This window comes from Cricetulus griseus, chromosome 2, assembly GCF_003668045.3.
Source record: "Cricetulus griseus strain 17A/GY chromosome 2, alternate assembly CriGri-PICRH-1.0, whole genome shotgun sequence".
Taxonomy (NCBI): Eukaryota; Metazoa; Chordata; class Mammalia; order Rodentia; family Cricetidae; genus Cricetulus; species Cricetulus griseus.
The window spans coordinates 79,859,580-79,883,588 of record NC_048595.1 but is presented as its reverse complement, the minus strand read 5'-3'; the positions used below and the strand labels follow the sequence as shown (position 1 = coordinate 79,883,588).

The 24,009-nt window shown below is 38.3% G+C and overlaps 1 protein-coding gene across 1 annotated transcript in view; it reads right to left on the bottom strand.

Annotated features, from left to right (window-relative positions):
• LOC100750695 (astrotactin-2) overlaps positions 1-24,009 on the bottom strand; it is a 933,092-nt gene that overhangs the window by 558,510 nt on the left and 350,573 nt on the right. Inside the window, 1 exon segment of the mRNA XM_027400261.2 lies at positions 3,247-3,393. Coding sequence (XP_027256062.2) covers positions 3,247-3,393 — 147 coding nt within the window.

Sequence of the window (24,009 nt, the reverse complement as noted above, 5' to 3'; positions counted from 1 at the left end):
CTGAAACTATGAGCCACAAAACATCTCTCATCCTTTAAGTTATTTACCTGAGGCATTGGTTATGATCATGGAAAAATAACATATAGCATATCTCTCAAAATTCCATTGAGGCACCACTTAGTCCTCACAAATAATAATATTAGACTATTCCTCCAGAGTCTGATTAACTAGTTCTTGAGGGTTACTAGACATGTGCAGATGATTTATATATAGCATCTCGAGAAAAAAAAATGCTGAATTGGGTAAGCTTTGTGCAGATTTGTTATATTGCTTCAGTGTGTGCTTAGCCAACAAAAGCCACTCGTGGCCTTGACAGAGTCCGGAAGGAGGGAGGGAGAAAGGGTAAGAGTTGTCAAAGGCTTGGATAGCAACTGTGTCATTATCGATTGCTCTTGCCAGCCGGGCTCTAGACAAGTGCTATGTCGTTTTGACCTTTTCCCCATAATGGGCAGTAAGCATCAAGTATAACTATAAAGCAACACAAGGTCAGAATTCATTTTCTTCTGAAGACGAGACACATTACTCAGCCCCATCTAATACTTCAGTCCTATGGACAACTCAATGCATAAGATGGGCTGAGAGCTTTCCCAACTGAGAAAGGGCCAGCACCTTGGCAGTTTGGAGCCCTAGGGGATAGTGCAAAAGGATGAAAGCTGCTATAGCAATATGGTCCTTAGATCTGGTTTCAACTGGAGTTCCTTAGAGTTGACATGGTCTGTCCTCCTGACAGGCCTCTGTGTGATCTTCTCCCACATATCCAGTCATTTTAAGAAACTATTATCTAATTATATAAATACATGTAAAATATCATTGAACTGTGAACCCTCAATCTGAGTTTATGTATTTAAGATAGATCACCATGCATTTATGACTGTCAATGCAAAATGACGACAGTGGTCCATTAAAATGGGCACTATCATTGCTTCTTACATTCTTCTGCTATGTAACAGCCTGCTTTCTCTAGGAACTGTAGCCAGTACCTGTACCACTATCAAATAAATGATTGATCTTTTAAGATTCTTCTCTACTCCATTGGCTTTATCAACTAGTCCCTCTTCCCTTTGTGTCAGTTGTATATAGCAATGACCACGATAGACTATTCTTGAAGGTATAAGATGAGCAATACAGGCAGAGTTTCTGAGATAGGAGGACTTGGGGCCAAACTGGGGAACCAGACATAAAATCATCCTCTTGACTTCAAGCACTTCCTAAACTTCATATTTCCACAGAAGCAGAGAAGATGAATAACCATGGTGTACTCCTCTATTGAGTTAGGAAAGTAACTTCCATCTGGAGGGGACCATGTCCCAGTTTCAGAATTATCTTTAATATTTCCCTATAGGTGTTAGCATTGTATTTTGACCAACAAAAATTCTCTACATCTGTTTCTGCACCCCTTTTATTTTTCTGTTCTCTGGATACGTGTGTGGTCTGAAAATTTGCTAACTGTCTACAAGAAGTAGGCATCATCCTCACAGCACACCTTTGAGCCAGATAGAACCATCACCCCAATTTTGTACATACAAAGACCCAGCCAAAGAATGGAGAAGTAGAAAAGATAACAAACATTTGAATTTAGGGTTGTATCATCTCTACCCCTGTGTTCTTAGCCACTGAATTATTTTACCCCAGTGTTGAGCAAGTTACATTCTCCTGAGCAATATTTCTACCTGTGTTCAGATCAATAACTAAAGCTTGGGTATCTCTAGCCCTTAAAATATAACATCTAGTGAATAATGATTGGTGGGTGGGGAGAGTGCAGGCCATTCTCAGTGGCATGAATTTTCACTGTGTTTTTTTATTCAGTTGATATGTGTTATTACTCTCCTTCCATCTTAATTTTGCAGTCTCACATGGAGACTGGCAACTCATCTAACCCTGAGCTCCATGGACCTAATTGTCCATATTTTCTTATAAATTGTGTTCCTTCTATTTTCATCTGTCTGTCTGTGTGTCTCTCTGTCTTGCCCCCAACACACACACACACACACACACACACACACACACACACACACACACCTCTTTATATTTATATATGATTCAATAGGGATGAAAAAAGAAGGTTTGTATATAGATATGGAAAAACAACTGACACTGAAACACTGAAAATGTATACAGTGACTGTCAAAACGTCACCCTGAAAGCAATTCAGTTGTATATATGGCAAAAGTATGAAAAATTATGCTGATGTACAGATGGGGGAGAGGTCATGGGGTACACTCCATGTCCTGCATAATTATCAGTGACAAATGACTCTAGAGAAAGAGTAACAATGTCTTCAGTTTGTCCTTAGTTGTATATATATTGTTGAGCCCACTAAGCTCCAGTGGATACTTCCAAGCCCATGTTCACAAAGATGTCATTAGTTGAACCCAGTGGGACACAAAACAAAAGACATGAATTTGAGAAAGGAATTTATAAGGAGGATGGGAACTGTATGTGGTGGGAAGTGAGAGTAAATAGAATGCATCTTACACATGTATGAAAATGTCAAAGACCATATTTTAACTATTAAGGACTAAAATGCAAATTAAATTGCATACCCATGAACACCTTTTTAAAAGTAACCAAGCTGAATTTTAGCACAGCTGTGATAGTAAATAGAGTGAAGAGAAAGGTTTGGGGAGCAGTTTTTGGCACACCCCACGGGAGGAAACTAACTCCATGGATGTTTTTAGAGGGCACTTTAGCAATAGACATCAAGCATCTTAATCTGTTCCTTTGATATCTTTTGCTAATGACCATGGTGACTTCAGTGTCTCATTAATTTAATTTAATTGGGTGAAGAATACATGGTAGAATTTTGCAAGATACTTGTAAAGCACAGTTATAGGGAGAAAGATATTATTATTCCCCAGAAAATTCAAAAATTCTAGTAAAATTCATATGGTTTTCTTTGTCATGTGCTGTTAATTATCTAATACTCTTTGGGGGCATTTTAATTTGAAGCAGGATTGAGAAGCTTGATCAAACTCTTAGATTTTCTGAAGGAAACCTTTCCTTCTTTGCTCACTTTTGAAATCTTCCTTTAGCTAACAAACCTTATCCTTATACATAATAAAAGCATCTTTTAATTTAATTATACTAATCAGGCATTTAAAATAAGCCATTTTCCTAGAGCCATGGGGACCTTTTTGTTCCCATGTTGTATATTAAAGAATTCTGAGGTTGTACCATGCATGGTGATAGACCAATGGGGTACAAGAAAACAACCACTTTTGGGTTATTTCAATGTTGGGCTCTTACCATCTGCAATGAAGTGTTCAGGCACATGCAAAGTGACCTTCACAGTAAGTGGACAGGACATCTGGTTGCCACACACCATGGCCAAGACGCAGGAACTCACAGCAATCAGTGTCAAGGCTGTCTTGTTAACTGGGCTTTTCAATAAACCTGGAAAACAAATACACAGAAAAATAACTCCATCAGGTGAGAATAGGGGATGGTGTGGAAGTAGGAAAGCCTATAGTTCCCTGGTATGAATACTAACCAAGAGGAAAAGGAAAAGGGAGGGACTGGGGTAGTAAAGGAAGGATGAAGGGAGAGAGGAAAAGAGAAAGGAAAGAAAAGAGGACATGAAATTAGGATGGTGTTATTTTGTGGGTTATTGGGAAGATTTAGAGGGAAGAATTGAGGGTGGACATTTATTATACAAATGCACAAAATTCTCAAGAACCAAGATAAATTAATAAATAAAATATAAAATTACATTTATGACAGAGGGCTATAGACAAACCATATTTTCCAACCTCTTATTGGGGTTCTGATTTATACATCTGAAAATAGGCTTGCTAATTTTTTTGGTAAAAAAGAAAGAAATCAGCTTCTAAGTGTTGGCAATCCTACCATTCCAATTTAGATGGTCATTCTTGATAACAACAGTATAGTACTAAACTCCCTTTAGAAAGTAAATGAAAAGACATTATGTGGTTGCACTTACTAAGAGGGAGCAGAACAAGTATGCTCTTTGAGTTAAGACTATACTGGATTCAAAGTTGATGCTTATCCCTTATGTCTTGGATTTAGAATGTTACCTAAAGGCCTATATATTGGAAGCCTGACTCCACAATACAACCCAGGTTCCAAACTGGGCTTTCTAAGAAATGATGGGATTATAAGGTGTCTATTTTCATCAATGAATGGATATTCATTCGGGAATTCATGGTTGGAGTTACTGCTAGGGTGGAGGTGAGGACCTAGGTAGAAGTAGATCAGTTGTTGGGTCATGTCCTAGAAGGGTATTTCTGTCTTTGGCCCATTACTCTACTCTACTGTTCCCTTTGATTCCCAGCCACAACAAGGTCTAGAAGCAATGGAACCAAAGGAGATTCAAGCAAACCTCCACCAGAATGAATCTCCTCTCCTTTATGTTTATTGTCTTGTGTATTTTGCTAGAGTGATGTAAAGTTGACTAATATATCCCTCACTGGCTGTGTGAATTGCTTCATTCTCCAAACCTCTATTCTTTGGGGGCCTGGAGAGTTTGTGGTCAACTTACCACAAACAAGAGTCACCTGGGAAGAGGGATCCTCAATTGAAATATTTCCTCCATCAGATCATCTTGTGGGCATTCTCTAGGGATATTTTCCTGTTTCTTTATTAATAGAGAAAGGCCTACCTCCTTGTGAGTAATGCCACACATGGGCAGGTAGTCTTGGATTGCATAAGGAAGATAGTTGACCAAGCCAGAAGAACCTAGCCAGTAAACAGTATCCCTCTGTGTTCTTTGCTTCAGTTCCAGCCTCCAGATTCTTGCCTTGAGTTCTTCCCCTCCCTTCCCTTGATGATGGACTATAGCTTATGAGCTGAAATAAACTGTTTCCTCCCCCAAGTTGTTTTTGGTCATGGTTTTATCACTCCAACAGAAAGTAACTAGAATATTTGTCATATATGTTGAGGATAATATTAAATACCTCACAGGATTGCCATGATGATTACATGATATACATATATAACACCTGCCAAATAGAAATATTTCATCGTCACAAACTGTTTAGCATAAGTCAATTTCACCAGCTTGGACTGAACACTTAATTTGTGAAACTAGCATGTCACAGAATAAGAATAGGTCCTGCCTAGGACTTTGGATATGACACAGACAGGAAATTGCTTGTTTTCAGCACAAAGACCTGAATTTAATCTCCAGAACACAAACATTTTTTTTAAAGCTGGCTTGGCGGTGTACAATTGTGATGCTAGGACTGGAGCGAAAGAGATAGTCAGGCTTCTGTGACTCACTAGCCAGCATGCTTAGCCTACAAGGCAAGTTCTAGGTTCTAGAATAATGAGAGCCCATATCTCAAAAATCAAGGTGACAGCCACCAAGGAACAACTGTGGTTGGCTTCTGGCCTTCATATGCATGAGCACATGAGTATATGTGCATCCAAAGACAAGTCCAACACACACATATGAACATGTACTTACATTGCCCATCCTAGACTACCCACTGCTCTTTAGGAGTTTACTTACAGGCTAGGATAAAAAATCAGACTTGTCCTCCCTTCATTAGATTCCTAAACACACTGTGTTAAACCTAGACAGGAGGGCACAGTGTGTGAAGGAGAATTCTGCATGGGTAAATTAAAGTAATTTTATGGACACAGTGGAATAAGTAGATTAGATTTGCATGACCAGGAATGCTCTGGGGCCATCAAACAGAGACCTGACCCCTCTAATCCTCATTCTTTGAGCTTTTCTCTTTGTTTCTACTTTCAAGGTTTAGATCATTGGCTTTTACACCATATTTTTCAAATTTTCTTTACCTCTTCACTTGGGAAATTACACTTATGTATGAGGCCATCCACAAGCATGCCAAATATAACCCATTGAAAACAACACATCTTCTCAAAGTCCACTGCTATTCTTGACATTGTCAATATTTAAAGTCTCACCATTTCAATGCTTAAATGTAAGTGCTTAAATGTCTTCTTTGGAACTTTATCTTCTCTCATTACAGAAACAAAAACAGTCAAACAGCCTTTACTTTTTTAAAGTTGAGAAATATTTTAGTATGTGATTTACAATTGTATAACGATACAAAATTTAATACAATTTCCCTTGTTAGTGTTGTTGATCAGAAAAGATCTAAAGTGCTGTTAGAGTAAAATTATTCCAAGGGAATGGTTTAATGGATTGTACAATGATACCATGGACTGGATTATGTTCTGAAAATTCATGTATGGAAGCTTAACCTCAATTGTGGCTTGCCTTGGAATGAAGTTTAGATGTAGAGAACTATTTTAAATGGATTCATAATGGAGAGGAACTCTTGTAGTCTGGTTTTCTGTTGTTGAGACAAAACATTAAACAAAGCCAATTTTTGGTAGGCAAGGGTTTAATCTAGCTTACAATTCCTAATCATAGTCCATAAATGAGGGAAGTCAGCAGCCCACTTTTTCTTTGAAGTTGGTATTTTCAGCCACCCTCTCTCCCTCTCTCCCCATTCCTTCTGTTGCCTGCTTGCAGGATGAGAAAGGTGTTGGCATACATGGCAACTCACTCCTTGCTGAAACCTCTGGAGCTATTTTATAACATCTGTTCACAGTATGTGGTCCATATTCATCAACCTGGCATCCACAGCATTTCACAAAGACCCCCACATTCAGGTCTCATGTGCTTTCTGCTACCTGGCCCAGGTGCTAGCAGAGCTGAATTGCTGAAAAATCCTCATAGTAAGCAACAACATCGTGTTTTCCATATTGTGTGTTGTTCCTTCAGGTATTATCCCACCTGTTCCTTTATCCCTATCCCTAACCATCCTTGTTTGAGATTCACAATAAATGGAGTTTCTTCATATTCTACTCATATAAGCATGCTTAATGTTTCCCCCAATTACTTGTTATACGGCTTATGTGTTTGACTACTCAGTCCTTGGTTCATAAACTGAAAAATATTAGGAGGTTTGGCCTTGTTGAAGTAAGTATGTCATTGGGAGTAGACTTTAAGGCTTCAATAATAAATGTACACTGGACCAGGATCTAGTATATATACAACAAACTCTTTGAACTTCATCTAAGTGCCTAACAATGTCTGAAACATGGTGGCATTACAGTACATATATAATCACTTCCAGAAACAAAGTAATGTCAACCAACATGAGTACTGACCATTCCAAAAGAATGCCAACTAGCATAGACATCCTACTGGGGTCTAGCATAACAAGAGACCTCATGGCATCCCACTTTGGGATTTTATGGACATCTATTTCCTATTGATATACAGTGAGCTGCTTGAGGGGAAAATAGCATATCTTGCATTTGTGTGTCTTTCATGCACACCTCATGCTTGGGATTAAAAGTTGCTTCATTTAAGAGAAGGATCCTTGCCTTTCATCCAAGTCCTAATACAATGTGTCACATAGAAGGAACTATTCACATATTTTTTAGTGTTAGAGATATAGGACAAAGGATAAATGAAAGAATAGATTAAATTATAGATGGTTCTGGTGTCAAGAGATGGGATATTCCAAAAACTTAAATTTGCTTCAGGGTAAAAAGAAAGAACAAATTGTATTTCTTATCTGAGTGTTCCAAATGTTTCAAGTGCCAATTTTAGTAACTCTACAGCATGTATAAGCCAACATCAATGTTCTCTAAGAGAAAGAAGGTACATGATGGGCTAGAGTTGTGCATAGAGCTCACCTTAAATAGCTACTGTACCACTCTATACATCATTATTTCACACATAACAGTGGTGGCAGTTTCTATTCAAGAGTCTATGGAGTGTATTCTTAGACAAGTGGCATATAAGGAAAAGTCTAACATGAACAAGTTCTTCAAGGAATACAATCCGAGTGATGGAAGGAAAATGATTTTTGGAGCTGGCACCTTAGAAGAGAATGTCAGTGGTGGTCTGAATGAGTCTGGCCTCCATAGTCTCCTATGTTTTTATACTTGGTCCTTAGTTGATAGAACTGTTTAGGAAGGATTAGGAGATGCAGTCTTCTCAGAAGAGGTATGTCACTTTGGAGGTGGGTCAAAAGACTTGTGCCATTCCCAGCTAGTTCTCTTGCCCTTATGTTTTTGTTTTAAGATGTGTGCTGCTGTTCCAGTATCATGCCTGTCTGCCTGCTCACTACCATGATTGCCATGGACTCTAGTCTTCTGAAATTGTCAGGCACAAAGTAAATGCTTTTAAATAACATCTTGCCTTGGCCACAGTGTTTTACAACAACAATATAAAAGAAAATAAGATGACATCCCATCCGGTGAGTCATGTAAAAAAAGACTATGACCTCTGAGAAAGCATTTTCTTTTCCTAGTTCATGCAGCAGTAGGTATGGATAGGGCCAAGAATTGATTTTACTATCAGAAAGGCTACTTAGACACACAAAGCAGTCTCCAAGGTAAGGAAGACACCCAAGGACCAGGACAGTGATTGTTCACCTTTTTTTTTCAATGAGACATCATTGAACAAATCTTATTCCCCAGGTCATGGAATCCTTCACCATAATCCAGGGTCTTTAGAAGTCATAATGGAAAGAAAAGTTATATTAGACTATTGTCTGTTTTTTCTAACAAACAGTGATAAAATGGCTTATACATTGAATGAACTAATGGCAGCAGCTATTATGAAATGATTCACACTTCTTGTAGCACAAAGTATGCACTTAACAAAGTAACAATTTCTAATCCATATACAGAAAGCTGCCTGCCATGCTTTCTGTACTTATTTTCCTCTGTGTCCAACAGATTCTCAGAACATATTAAGAATTGATTGGCTCTTTGTAGAAAAATTATACAAAGAATAGACAGTGAAGAGGGATTTATACAATGAGGGACAAAGTAGTAGAAAGAATGTTATTGAACAGCATCCTGGGGCAACCACTTACTAAGAAAAATATCTGAACCACATAGTTGTCCCTGAAGATCAAGAGGAAGGAAGGACATACATAGGTCAAATTGTACTATGGTCAGATGCTGATGAAGCAGCCACTAGGGCTTGGGAGTTTCTATGGAAACAGCAAACATCACAGTAGGACATAAGCAAAGGTGACTTCTTAAAAATTTTTGGCCAAAGGGACTGATCATAAACACATACATTGGGGTAAGTTGTTTAGAGAGTAGCAAGCTAAAACATATTGATCTCATAGTAGCTCCCATGCAAACTACTACAATGCTCCTTCAAGAAGCAGCAATAGGAGATAAAAATCTCCAGTTCTTGAGGGATTAATATGACATGAACAGTGTAACCATGTATTTATTCATGTATAGTCCACCAATCCTTCCATTTGTTCATCCATACATCTATCTGTTCATCCATCCATCTATCCAATGTAGTTATATTGAACCTCAAATTTTTCAAAGTACTATTCAAGGCATGAAGTAGCTGACAGTGAACAGAACAGTCAATGTCATTGAAGTCTACATGGAAGAGGGAGAATTACCTCATTTAATTCTCACAGAATGTTACTACCCTCTTTACTTTCCAGACAGGTGCACAGAAATATAATTACTTGCCCCAAATCACTCAATTCCTGTTTTGAAGACTACACAGAATCACTCCTGTTGGAATAGAGCCTCCTTTCTCCCACTCAACCTGGTATGAAGATTATTATCTCATATTAGGTAAAAGCTCCATAGACAGGTAGTTATAGGAAACATGGCTTTGGGAGATGGACATTTCAATGTCCAAGTCCTGTCATAACCACAAAATCTCTGTGACACTTGTGAATTGATTCAACCATAGCAAGTGAAAAAAATCTGAATCTGACAAATGGGAAAAGTGATCATCTTTCATAACCAACAGGAGGACAAAGTAACATCAATGTTATTAGAACCAAATGTCAAAGGATGATATTTCCAAGCTCTATTATGAGTACCTGCAGATGTTGAATACCACAGTTTTTGGATCACATCCCTATTTGCAGTCACCTTATTGAGCACTATCAGGCAAAGGTGCTAAGTGGCAGGAATGGGATTCCACTGGGACATATTGACTGTTGCAGCAGAAAACAAATAATCTAATTTCCCTTTCATTCCTCCTTCCTAGTACCCCACACCCTCTCTCATGGCTGATGAGAGTAGCTTAATATATATTGCTTGAGAGATTCAACCAAAAATACCTTGGCATTGTTGATTCACACACTGCCTATAATTGGGGGTTTGATGAATTGTTAGTTTGGAAATGCCAAGTTGAAAGAAAATCAAATTGTAGTTAATTTTGGAGTTAAATCAATCACATTTTGCAATGGAGAAAAAAGATGTAACCCTAATAAACTTCTGTGTATGGAAAACTAAACTTGGCTGTATTCTCATTGGTTCCTTCCTCCTCATTGCCACAAAATATGGGAGCTTATGTCCAATGTAGGGGTCAATTCATTTAAATGGCAAATGACATACTGCACTGGGGTGAAGGACAGGGATACTCAAAATGCAGGACATTGGGAGGAAAAGCCTCGAAGATAGAAAAATCATGATGATGACTAGAAAGAAAATGACCTTTGATTCTAAACATGACATTTTAAAATCAAACTTTCAAATTTACTAATTGACTCTTTCCAGTGTATATAAATTGTTTTATTTTTATGCATGTGTTTGTGTCTGTGTAAGGGTATACCACATAGGTGCCAATGGAAGCCGAGAGAGGGTGTTGGATCCTCTGATGCTGGCCAGAGTCACCTGATACGGATTGTGGGAAGCCAACTTAGGTTCTCTGGAAGAGCAGTAAGTGCTCTTAAACACAGAGTCATCTCTCCAGCCACACAAAATTCTAAGCTCCTCACGTTTATAGTGTGTAAAATAGCAGTGATAATCTCTAAGTGGGAGATAAGCTATGGGACGGACTTGGGACAGCTCACCGACAATACTAAGCACAAGACCTGGCATATATCCTGGCCTCTGTAAGCTCTCATAGACTTTCCCTTTATCTCATCTCCTTAAATCCTCACAGCCCTGCATGGGGAGCAAAGGGATATGTGGTACTTTTGCCTATCTTGCAATTCTTGGCTTTATACTTAGCTTCTGATCCTGTGAACAAATCTTATCATATGGGATGAGATGTCTTTATTTCAGAAATCATTCATTCAGTAAGAAGTTATTATTATCATTATCTGCCTCCCAAGTTGTGGGATTAAAGCCACCACCACCCAGTTCCATCTTATTGTTAAAGACAGGGTTTCTTCCCAACACATGAATTGCTAATTCAGCTATGTTGGTTTGACAACCAGTCCCAAGGTTCTACCAGTTGTATCCCCAGCTTTTTAATGTTTTCCCTGGGGACCAAACTCAGGTCCTCAGGCAAGCAAGGCAAGCAAGGCAAGCAATTTACCCATATAGCTAGCCCCACTAAATCATTATTTAATGTGTATGTAATTTATGCTGTGCCTCATACTGCAAAACTTTTAAAGTTTTCCTATGCCCATAGCAAGCTTGAATGTAGTAGGTGCTTGAGAAATGTCTACTGAACAGGACATTGGAGCACAAACAAATGTTTAAATGCTGTTTCCTCTACCACCAAGAGATGTCAGCATCAGAATATTGTTGCAATTATCCTAGCCAAATGTAATTACTCATGGTCTCTGGCAAGTGCTGGGTTTTATCTGGTCAGAAATCATTCCAAAAGTCTATGTTGAGGCTCCAATCTGCCTTCAGATCAGGGTTGACAAGTGCAGATCATGGGAGGACCTCATTAACCTCACAGAGTTCCCTACGGGATTCCTGTAGCACCTGAGCTCCTGAGATTCTGTGTCAATCTGCTATATTTCTGGAAACTAAAATTGGGACACACTGTCTGACAATTCCAGGTGTCAGGCCAGAGACAGGAAGAAAAATGTGAAATTTGAGCTTTCTCAGAAACTCTGGAGTGGGTGGCAATATTCTTTATTTCTTTTTTATATCTGGATTCTTGGTGAATTACAATGCCATTCCTCAACATGCATATCTCTTCCTTAATCTCATAGGTTTCAATCTCTGCATCTCCTTCACTGTCCCCTCTGTTCTAATCCTGAACTAATTCTCAGTGCTCTCACAACTTCATACTCTCAAATCCATGGTGTCTTTTGAGTGACACATGATTTCTAAAATCTCTCATCTTCATATGGTCTTCATGAACGTTCATTTGACCTTTTCTAAGATGGTAAACTCAACATGTATGAGGGAGCCAATTTTCTCTCAAGAAGTTTATCATCTAAAGGGTACCAGGATTTCATTTATGAACCAACTTCTGCTGACCAAGCTAAATAGGATGCATCTACTAACTCCTTTTTGAAAGCACTTCGTTAAAGTGGTAATTACATTGCCTTGAGCTTTCTGTTCTTCAAACTAAATATTGTTTGTTTTATTTTATTTCTCTAAAGTTTATTATGATTCCCTTTATAATACTTTGTAAAGATTAGCTCCTCTTATGAAACCTTTCTTATTTAAGAATGTTACCACTGTTATGATCACCTCATGAGTGTTACCATTACCAACATTTATACACTTACATACCAGACATTATGACTAAATGCTTCCATGAAGTATCTCATTTAATCACCATAGAAACCTCATAAGATTGCCCATCCTGTCACTCACATGTTGCACATGAGGAGAGTACCACTTTGGATATAATTTGCCAAAGGCTGTGCAGCTAAAAACAATGAAACTAAATCAGAAAATGATTTGATTTCCAAGCTCAGACTCATAACATGTATCCCATCTCCCTGAAAGATATTAACTGTACTGTTTTAGTTGCAGCAGTGTTAACTGCTGAGCTACTTGCAGATTTCACTTTATCCCTAATTCTGGAGTGATTCTGGGGCAACTCACTGTGTTTTTATTGTTCAATCAGGTTCTAATTGCATGCCTTCCAAGCACCTTTTTACATTACCAGAAGGGAACATACAAAGGATGAGAAAGTGAGAGAAATGGCTACTTCCCTATTCATCTACAGCCTTAAAACATATTAAAGCCTTGGAGACAAAATTACACAGCAAACTCCCATTCCTCTATCTGTTACAATCTTTTTACCCATTATTCTCCAATGACCTTAAGATCCTAGATATAGGAGGTACACCCATGAAATCTCACTAATATGGCTGTCCAAACATGACTTGAAAAAAGATGAAATGCAAACATGGAAAGGGAAAAGTTATGAGGCTGCAACATTGGACAGCAAACTACACGCAACTAAAGAATACTAATAGAAGGAGAAATAGTCTTTTCCAGGTGAGAGAAAACTAATGGATTATTCAATACCAAATGGTCAACACTAAACACACACACACACACACACACACACACACACACACACACTACAGATTGAATATTTTGTATTTACATATTTAATAATACGTATATTAACAATTTCAAAAGATCATGGATTTGAACCAGTGGGGAGGGTAGAGGGAAGGGCTACAATGAATAAAAAGTAGGGAAATATAATCTAATTTTATTATGATCTCAAAAATATAATTGAAAACATTATACCCATGCTATGGTCATTGATGACTAATCATTACCTGTGAGGCCAATGTGGGCTAAACATTTGTAGTCCTCCTCTATCTGTGAGAGGATCTACAGTTCAGGGTTATATCATAGTTCCCTGTTGAAGGTACAGCCACTAGCAGGAGATACTGCTGGCGGGGGGGGGGTACAAAAAGCTTTCTGGCTTTCTCTAGGTCAATCTCAGGCAGCTATGTCTATAATTTAAAGGCAATTTCAAAGTATTGCAAATTGGTGTCTTAACAAGGATACTAGTGGTGAAGACACCACATATGGTACATTATCTTACATTAATTATTCTCAAAGATTTCATTAACTTGTCCCCAAAATGCCATAAAGTAGAGACTGTTGCCATCTCTAGCATACAAATGAAGAATCAGAGAATTCATAATGAACTGATGGTCTATCACCAAGTACTAATTAGGTTTTGAGCTGTTTCCTGACTTGTGGCAAGCATTCTTTCAGTAACACTGTGCTATGAGAGCCTAAGTCAGATGTTGCTGGCTGGTTGTGAAGATATGGTTAGAAGCTCTGCTCCTTGATTCTGTCTCCACTACTCTCTGAGAACCTGTGAAATGTTCTTATGCAAGATGATGGCTAGAGATTCTTTTCCCATGTTCAAATATTCGAGGGTATGATACATTTTGTGGTACTTCCTTAAAGTGCCAAAATGTGCATCTGGCATTAAAATCCCTAAAAAGGACTGTGTTAAATTGTACATAACTTATCCCACTGTTTTAACACATCACCATCAGTTTAAGAACAAAGAATGGAAACAATGAATTAGTTTAATTACTTATAACAAGGTAATTGTTAGTAATATCCACAGATTCCAACAATGGATGGTTGTCCCTAAGCCAGAAACTGCCTTAAAGTATAGGAACATCATTCTATTTGAAATCTTCATATTTTACTAATAAGATTTATCTACAGTAGGTATTGCCACATATCCCAGGATGTCCATGAGCTAACTTCATAATCTTCCTATCTCAGATTTCTCATGGGGATCACTAGGATTACAGGTGTGAACCACTCCATTAATCCTCTAATTGAACTTCTTGATAGCCTGGAAATGTACAGGTTACTATCTCTATTGAAAGTGGGAAAAAAAGACTTGCCAGATAATAGGGGAATCTTGAAGGAAGTCTCCTGATCAGACTTGTCCAATCCTACTGTCTTTGCCATTTTGAGTTTCAGGTGTTAGAAGAAAATAGTTCTAAATTCATGGGAAACACATGCACAAAAGGAAAAGAAACAGGCACTAAAGGGCAGTTTAGGAGGTCCTAAAGGAAGATATTTTACTTAAGAGATGAAATTACTGTGTGCAGATATGAAATAGCTGAGAATATGGCTTGAAAGGCTGAACACTCTGGAAGGGCTCAGATTTAAATGAGAACTGAAGAAGGCATCATTTCATATGCAATCATTAGCTGGTGCTAACAAAAGTTTATCTTTTAAGATACATTGGTTGATGGAGAATGAAAATTCCTGTTATGTGTCCTTTACCTATAGAATCTATTGTATGTAATATATTCACTATATGTTTTAGGTAATATATTAGAGAAAGTAGAAACTCAAAGAATTTAGGTGACTTGCTCACAGACTAATGACTAGTAAGAGACAGACAGATCTATTGACCTCCAGACTAAATGTTTAAGCCATACTTCCTCAACCAAGCTTGATTCTGTTGGTGCACAGAATATGGGTAGCCACTTTGTTTCTAAAAATACAGAACTTCCCTAATTTTTTATTCTGCCTTTACATTTTATCTGTTTTGTAAATTATGAATGTTTGGCTTTAGCTTAGGCTTGTTCCTAACAATATTTTTTATATATACTTTATTTTTTATTTGAATTAGAAACAAGATTGTTTTATATGTCAATCCCAGTTCCCACTTCCTCCCCTTCGCCCCTACCATCCCCCCCCAACAAATACCCTACCTATCACATATCCTTTCTGCTCCCCAGGGAGGGTGAGGTCTTCTATGGGGGTCATCAGAGTCTATCATATCTTTTGTGATAGGGCCTAGGCCCACCCCCATGTGTCTTGGCTCAGGGAGTATTCCTCTATGTGGAATGGGCTCCCAAATTCCACACCTATGCTAGGGATAAGTACTGATCCACTAGAGGAGGTCTTGTACATTTCCAAGGTCTCCTCACTGAAACCCACATTCCAGGGGTCTGGATCAGTCCCATGCTGGTATCCCAGCTATCAGTCTGGGGACCAAGAGCTCCTCGTTGTTCAGGTCAGTTGTTTCTGTGGGTTTCACCAGCCTGGTCTGGACACCTGTGCATATCACCCATCCTTCTCTGCAACTGGATTCCACTTGAGTTCAGTGATTAGTTGTGGGTGTCTGCTTCTACTTCTACCAGCTGCTGGATGAAGGCTATAGGATGGCATATATGTCAGTCATCAATCTCATTATCAGGGGAGGGCATTTAATGTAGCCTCTCCTCTGTTGCTTAAGTTGTTAGCTGGTGTCATCTTTGTAGATCTCCCAACATTTCCCTAGTGCCTGATTTCTCTGTAAACCTAAAATGTCTCCCTCTATTATGGTATCTCCTTTCTTGTTTTCTTCTATTCTTCCCCTGACTCAACTTTCTGCTCCCTCATGTCCTCCTCACCCCACCTCTTCTCAGCTTCTCATTTTCCTAGCTCCCTCTCACCTCCTTCTGTGCTCCCAATTTGCTCAGGAGATCTTGCCCCTTTCCGCTTCTCCAGGAATGTATATCTCTCTTAGGGTCCTCTTTGTTTACTAGCTTCTCTGGCAGTGTGGATTGTAGGCTGGTAATCCTTTACTCTATGTCTAAAATCCACATATGAGTGAGTACATACCATGTTTGTCTTTTTGTGATTGGGTTACCTTGCTCAGAATGGTTTCTTCTAGTTCCATCCATTTTCTTGCAAATTTCAAGATTCCATTGTTTTTGTTTTTTTCTGCTGAGAAGTACTCCATTGTGTAAATGTACCACATATTCTGTATCCATTCTTCAGTTGAGGGACATTCATCTTTCTTTCGACACACATTATATGGTAATAATGCAAACTGGGCGTTGTCTCATGTTCCACAAACCATCTATTACAATTTTTCTTTTTGTTCTATTTTTTCCCTTGCAGACTATTTGTCCTTTTTCTTGTGACTGGCTACCTATGTGACTGGCCACCTCCACAGATGAACTTTTCTACTTTTCTCCATATGTCTAATGTAGAACATTGATTGAAGAACAAAGAGACTTCTTGTCTTCAAGAATTTGCCCTTACCATGGCAGGAGCCCGTGTTTCCTGCTATATGCACTCTCATACATCATTTATTCTAATTTGACTCAGAAGATCTCATAATGACAGGAAAACCTAAGGGCTCTGGTCTGAACATGTCACACAGTGCTGGTGATTCTCGTCAATGCTTACTTACTGCTATTTAGCACATTTGAACATCACCTAAAGTTGGAACCTGTTAACTCACAACATGTTCAACTAACAACGTTAATAGCAAAATTAGTAGTAATGACATTTTTTAAAAAAGTACTTGATATCTGTGATATAGTGTGCTAAGTATTTTTATAGGTTTACATCATTTAATCATTTATACGTATCTCTTAGCTGTTAACATAAAGAAACTAAGTTTAGGCTAATTTACATGCATGACCATATTCAGCCCAACCTGGTGTTGAAATAGAGAGTGGCCAAGAAGAGCTGAAAGCCAAGTAATGCCTAGGGGCAAAGTGAAAGAGTAACTACTGGGGGCAAAGCAGGATTCACTCCAGCTCTAAGAGTGTGATCATGTAATCTCTATGTTTAAACTCTTATCAATAATGAGTGAGAATCTAAGCCTACAAAATCAGCCAGCAGAACACACAGATGCCTTAACATTTCCAACAAATATTCCCTACTTCCCCCTAATAGTCTTTTTGGATCTAAAATTGGAATATGCAGTCTCCATCCTATTGTTTTAAGCACAGATATTGTTAGTTCATATTAAGGTAGTGAGCATGGAGCTAGGAAAAACAGATCTGGGGTACTCTAACATACTATGCTACAGATAACATTCTAGAGCCACAGTCAGATCCTACCAATTCAGTTCTAACCACAATGTTCCCTAATATCACTAGAGTTAGCTGGCATCTTTCCTACCTCAGTCAATAGTAGCAGTAATAAAGAGTCTATCAAACACCTCTTCATTTTCCTGTGGCACTGGGTGACTACACCATTCAACAGATGCCTATTTGTTAGGTGGATCAAATCAGAAACATTGGTCAATGTCAATACATTGTCAAGAACAGACACATCTAAATATTCCTACAAAATGATCTCAAGAGGTTGGTACATAGATTATAGTAATGAAAATATAATGGATTTTAGAGTTTGAAAAAACTTAGGTGTAAATGCCAGTTCTGTCATCAAGAAGATTAAATAATATGATACCCACTGGATAGAAGCTCAATGATTATTAGTTATCATCATCATTATCTCTACCACAACCATAATCATTATTGAATTTATAACCAATACATGTCATATCTAAGTTCTGTTCCCAAGAAGACACCTAACAAAATTTTAGGTGGATCAGAAATAAAAGAAAGGAGATGTGTTTGGGAGAAGAGATTAAGAGCATGCTCAGAACACAGAAAAGGTCTGTCTAGTCAAGGTCACACAGCTCATCAGCTGCTATGTTGGCCATGCAGCTCAGATCTGTGTGAACTTAAGATGAGATAGACTTGTAGACCATGTTCCAGAGTGGGTAATTAGGACTGAGCCACACATCTCAAGAGGATCAGCTTTCCAATGAAGTATTTGGAATGTCTTGCTTTGAAATAAGAAATCTCCAGCCAAAAGGTTTCAGGATAGAGAGACCACAGTTGATAGTCAAATGTAGAATAGGGAAAGGAAGCAGACATTTTACAGACTTACCCATTATGAACCAAACAAGCAGACCTAATGCTTGGTATGTATTGTTTCACTTGAGCCTTAAAACAGGTTACAGAGAGGAATACTATTACTCCAATTTTACAGAGGAGGAAAATGCAGCTTGGGGACATCAGATATTTGTTCAAAGTTTCGAGGCAATTACAGGCACTGAGATTCATATTGTAGAATTAGATTCCTGCTCATCTTTGATGGAGTCTGCACATGGAAGGCACCAGCAGCATTCTTGTTCTGCTTGCTTCTCTGTAGGCTTGTTTACCATCACAGCCATTTGCAGGGCAAAGAACTATAAGGAACTGGGGCCTGAGGCACAGCTCCTGGGTTTGCTTTAGCATTCACACTCTCACTCTCTGGCATAGGAAAGCATCTCAGCCTCTGCAGGGCATAGATGATGATGTCCTCTCAGGAGGTCAGGGATATCAGCTGCAAGCAAATGGAGATGTTATTAAGATGAACACTCTCATCCCTTGCTCTTTTAAGGGAAACAACATATTTTCTGGTCCTTTAACCTATTTCTCTTTTTTTAGACTGCTAACATTTCCACAAAAGCACATTGCCATTGTGTTTAAGCAGCCATCAAGAGGTAAACAGCTATGCTTTTAGACTTTAGCCAGCGATCTATAAAAGAAAAGTGAAAATTAAAAAAAATGAAAAAAAAAATAAAACACAAGATAGGAAAAATGTTCTGTGAACTGTTTTTGCCCAAAGGTACCCTTACACGTGTTTTTATCTATTTCAGATTGACACTTCAGATCTGAATCTTTTTAGTAAACTTCTTAAATGTACCGCCTCCAAAAATTCAAGTGAAAAAGAGTACTCTAGACATTCCCTTTCTACACTGCTTGCTAGTGTCAAAGAAGTAACTAAGGGCTGTGCAAAAATGTGAGGGTGGGTGGACCAAATTGTGTGGCATTTCAGAACTGAAATTGGAAAACAGCAGGTGCTACCATTACTGACTGGACAGACTTGAGCAAGTTAGCAAGTTCTATCCTTTGCAGAAATCCTGCTTCTTCAATCAGTACCAGGATAAAAATCCATTCATTCAACAAATACTGAGAATCCACACAGCTCTGAACACCATGATGTGAGGATAGGAATGTGGAAAGTAGATTCATCAGGAGCCATTATGTTCTGCAGGGTAGCAGGCCTCTGAACGAAGAATTGGAAGTTAGATCAGAAGAGAAACCCTTTATCCTTATTTGCGGGTCATATGATGATTACCAAGGTCTGAGGCTGGTCATGGGCACATAAGCTTATAGAGTAGAAAGCAGGTGGTGTCTGGTTTAGGAGATGATGAGGCAGAATGTTGCTACCCATAAAGTGGAATGGTAAGGATATTGAGTATATGGAGTGCAGTGTGGGTAGAAGTGGGAAGACAGAGATAAAGTGCAGAGATCAAGAGAGAGGCTGTGGTCTCTTACCAGGAGATAAGGCTTTATCATAGATGGTATCTCTAGGCCTTTTAGGAGACAGCATTCTCAGCACTTTACAATCTTGAAATATCCACACTCAATCACATTGTCAGCAAAAATGAGTTAGGTATTATGATGAGTGCTGAGGACACAGGAGGGACTTTGTAATCCCAAAGCTGTCAGGACCTGAAGACCTTGTGGCAAAGAGATTGAAATACACATTTTAAGGGGATACAAGGAAAAGCACTTGGGAGAGAGGGAGGAGGCTTAGTTGTAAGAACAGACTATAAGAATACTGGAGAATATTTACTTTAGATGAGTCTGGGGAATGTCCTGGATATATTTATAGCACACAAGGCTAAACTAAGCCATTGTTCAAGCATATAGACATGAATAAGCATATGCCTTCCAAAATGAAAACTGACTTGATTTGTAGAAAAAAAGAGAGAGAGAGAACAAGGATTGAAACAGGTGAGTTATAAAGGGCTCCATTGACTTTGTCATATTGCTTTCCATGTCTTTCTGTACTCTGAATCTCTAGTGACTTGCTGCTTTTGAATAGAACTCAGTTAGAAATTCAGGATATTATATGCTATCCTGGTCTAGGAAAGAATAATTCCAATTTGCTCTCATTCTTTCTGGATCTTTTCACTTTCTTCTTCTGGTCAAGTCAGGCATGATCATGGCACTCTACCATGGAGAGGCCCTAGTGCCAAGGTGCTGAGTGTGGCCTTTGAGTACTACCTCTCAAGAAATGACATCCCTCTAATAAATACATGAGTAAGCTGGGAAGCAGATCCTCCCTCACTTAGCACTGGGATGATGCTAGCCAGGGTTAACAACTTCATAGAAATCCAACGAGAAGGAACCTTTAACAAATGTACCAGTGATGTTCCCACAGTCGACCAAGGAAAGCTCAAAGAATGTTGCAGAGGAGAAAACAAAAAGAATTTAAGAGCCAGATGGAGAGGAGTGCTGGAAAATGATGTCTCTGGGCAAGTCATGGTTACCACAGTCATGAACTAATATCAGCTGTGGATACTGTGTAAGTTCTATAAAAATTCAAGCCAGCCAAAACCTCAGTAAGAAACTTCCAGTCCCAAGCTTTACTGAAGTGCTGTTTCAATAAGTAGTTTCTTTGGGACAGAATAGTTCTTCTTAGATGATGTGGCCACTGGTAGGATTCCCATTCTCCAGTGGATGACATCACAACCATGCTCAAATTGGCAGCATGAACTGTACTTCTTGAGCTATTGGTTGAGAGATATTATAGGAGGAGACACAGGGAAACGGGGTGATGTAGAGTGTATTTGATCACATTTCATTGAAGACATGTATGAAGTTCCCAAGAATAAAGAAAAAGAGCTCTGTGAGATATTAATAAATGTTCATTGTTCTAAGCTGGTCCTTTTCAGGAGACTTCTTACGTAGCAGTAGATAACTAATATCAAGATCTGCATACGTGAGTGATAGAGACTAAAGAGTTCCTATATCTATCTGGAAGCTCACAGTTCTACCAATTTAGAAGAGATCAGTGAAAAAGACTATTCCCAAATATATGATCTGTGGCAAATCTTGGGTAAGTCACGAGACTATGAGACTTGGATAACACTGTTAAGTGATTTCACACTTGTAAGAAATAAGAGGAAGCAGCGACTGGAATATGCTTAACAAAATCAAGACCCATTTTGCTGAGGAAGAAATGAATCAGTTGCTTCCTTTTATCCCTACAAAGACTTTTGCATTTCTCTGTGGAAAGGTCCTCCATTAACACATCAGTTTCTGAAATGAAGCTGCTCAAACACGAGGACTGTACATTCTGTAATCAGGGAAATATGTTTGAAATTCAGCTCAATGATTTCTTAACACTGTGAACTTAGGGAGTCAACAAAGATGAAGAACAAAGAACAAGGCCCTCAGACTCCCACAAGGCTAGGATCAAGCATGGGCACTGTTCATTACTAGTTGAGGATGCTGGTAAAAGTAGTCTTATCTTTCAAAGCTTCACTGTTCTCATTTGTAAAACAGAAATAATTAAAATGCCCACTTTGAAAGATTACTTGAGTTAAATAAAGTTTTCTAACTCAATGGCTTGTGATAAGAAAATCTTGATAACTGTCAGATAATATCCCTCAAAAGTAACTTCTTCACACCTTCCTGAATAGTAGAAAGCCTTTAGTCAAGTTTAGTATATGCTTAGAGTGCAGTGACTGATAGGCACTTCACTGATTATCATTACTTACCATTATATTGTACTTATTATAGTCTTACAATTCTTGGTGATTAAAATCCATTGCTCTGAGCAAACAACCTAGACCCTGTGAATTCAGTTTCTCCTAAATGAAGGAGAATACAGGAGTGATACATTCAAGTCACATACCTTGATATGGTTATAAAAATATCCCTTAGTTCCTCAGTTTGTTGTGCATGGGTAGAGGGGCATAGCCCATTGCTCCTACAGTAGCAACTACACAGAGGCATCATTAAAGTAGATATGCCAACAACAAGGCAATGGTGGTTCCCTAAGTAACTATAATTCAGGTGCTATACACACCTGGAGCTTCCTGCATGTGCAGTTAAATTTACGGGAAGGCAATAATAGTAACAGCATTACCACATATTTATTTATAAAATGCCCACACCTGAACAGCCTAAAGAGCTAAAATAGAAGCCTCACTAAATTTTATAGAAATCTATGTATATATGTGAAGATATGACTTTATGTATGGATGTATTAGAATTGAAATCAGGATATAGGAATACTTACAGTAGAGTAACAATAGCCCAGGGAAACATAACTACATGTTTCTTCTTCCATTTCAATCATCAACCAGTACCAAGGCCAGCATCATTAGGAATTCTACTGCCTTCTTGGGTTTTCTATACTCAGCAGCTCAAAGAATAGAAAATGTACTTGCAAAACTCAGGAGGACTTATATTCCCATATTCACAAGTTTCCAGAGACATTACCATGGACTTGTCATTTCTGACTTTGCAGCATCAGTTATTTGAGATGATAAAACAGCATAATCAATCTAACAGTGGAAGATGGACATTATTTTGTCCCTTGATCTCCTTCATCCTATTGTTAAACACAAAGGACATACTATTTCAAAATGCATTGCTTTTTTAGACTATTAGCCATCTGGAAAATTAATTTAGTGAAATCCTATAAGCATTCCCTTCTATCAAGTGACTCCATGAGTTTTAGGGCAGGGCCATGCTATATTTTCTCTGATACAGAACCATGCATTGCATATCAGCTACTTCAATACTAGGTTAATGAGTCAATTGGTAAGTGAAGGAGTGGGTGAATGGACATAGCCCAAAACCTGTCATTCCCAGAGAGAATAGACTTCATAGAGTAATAAAGTCCAGTCTTGCCTTCTTTTTGTAGAGGAAAATGTTAACAAGAATTTCCATAGAGATATCACTTTGTCTCACAATGTTAAAAAAGCATTAGCACACTTAAGTACTTACTTTGCATTAAGCATACTGTAGTCATTCTACAGAAGATTAAATTATCAATATAAATGAAATTTTGTGTATAAGATCACAAAACTCATAAAAGTTTGAACCCATCATGCCTGACTTTAGGGCACAGTCTCTGAAACATTCTGACACACTACATTCCATGTGATAACTTTCTGAACTGTGACAGAAAATCTCCAGATAGAGCAGAGGTTGAAACAAAAATTCCCAGACATGAGGAAGTCAAACAAAGATTAGTACTCTGCACTTTCAGAAGTTTCCAGTCTGATATGGGTGGAACTCTGTAGACATTAATTGCCATATGTAGTGTGAAGACTACACAAACAGGGTATTATAAGCAAGCTGTTTTTGTTTGTTTAAAGAGCATGCCTAAGTACAGCCCTGATGGATTGACCGGAGGATGTTCAAGCACCTGGATGGATTGCTAACTTTGAGCTCAGCAGAACTTAGTTGAATGAGTTGAATCCTCTTGATAGATAACAATCAGTGATGATGCAGATTAGACAATTTCCCAACTGGATGGTCATCCATTTGCATATATATATATATATATATATATATATATATATATATATTCAGAGGTAAGATGCTCAATAAACAATGTCACCTGGAGTTATTATTCTTCTTTCCTTATACTTTCTCCTCATTTTACTCTTAAATGACCTTAGTTGCACTGACCCTTCATGACATTTCTCAAGTCTCGGGAACTATCTCATCCTAGCAGTGAGCTCTGGATATTGGAAGATCTTTAATAATGAGC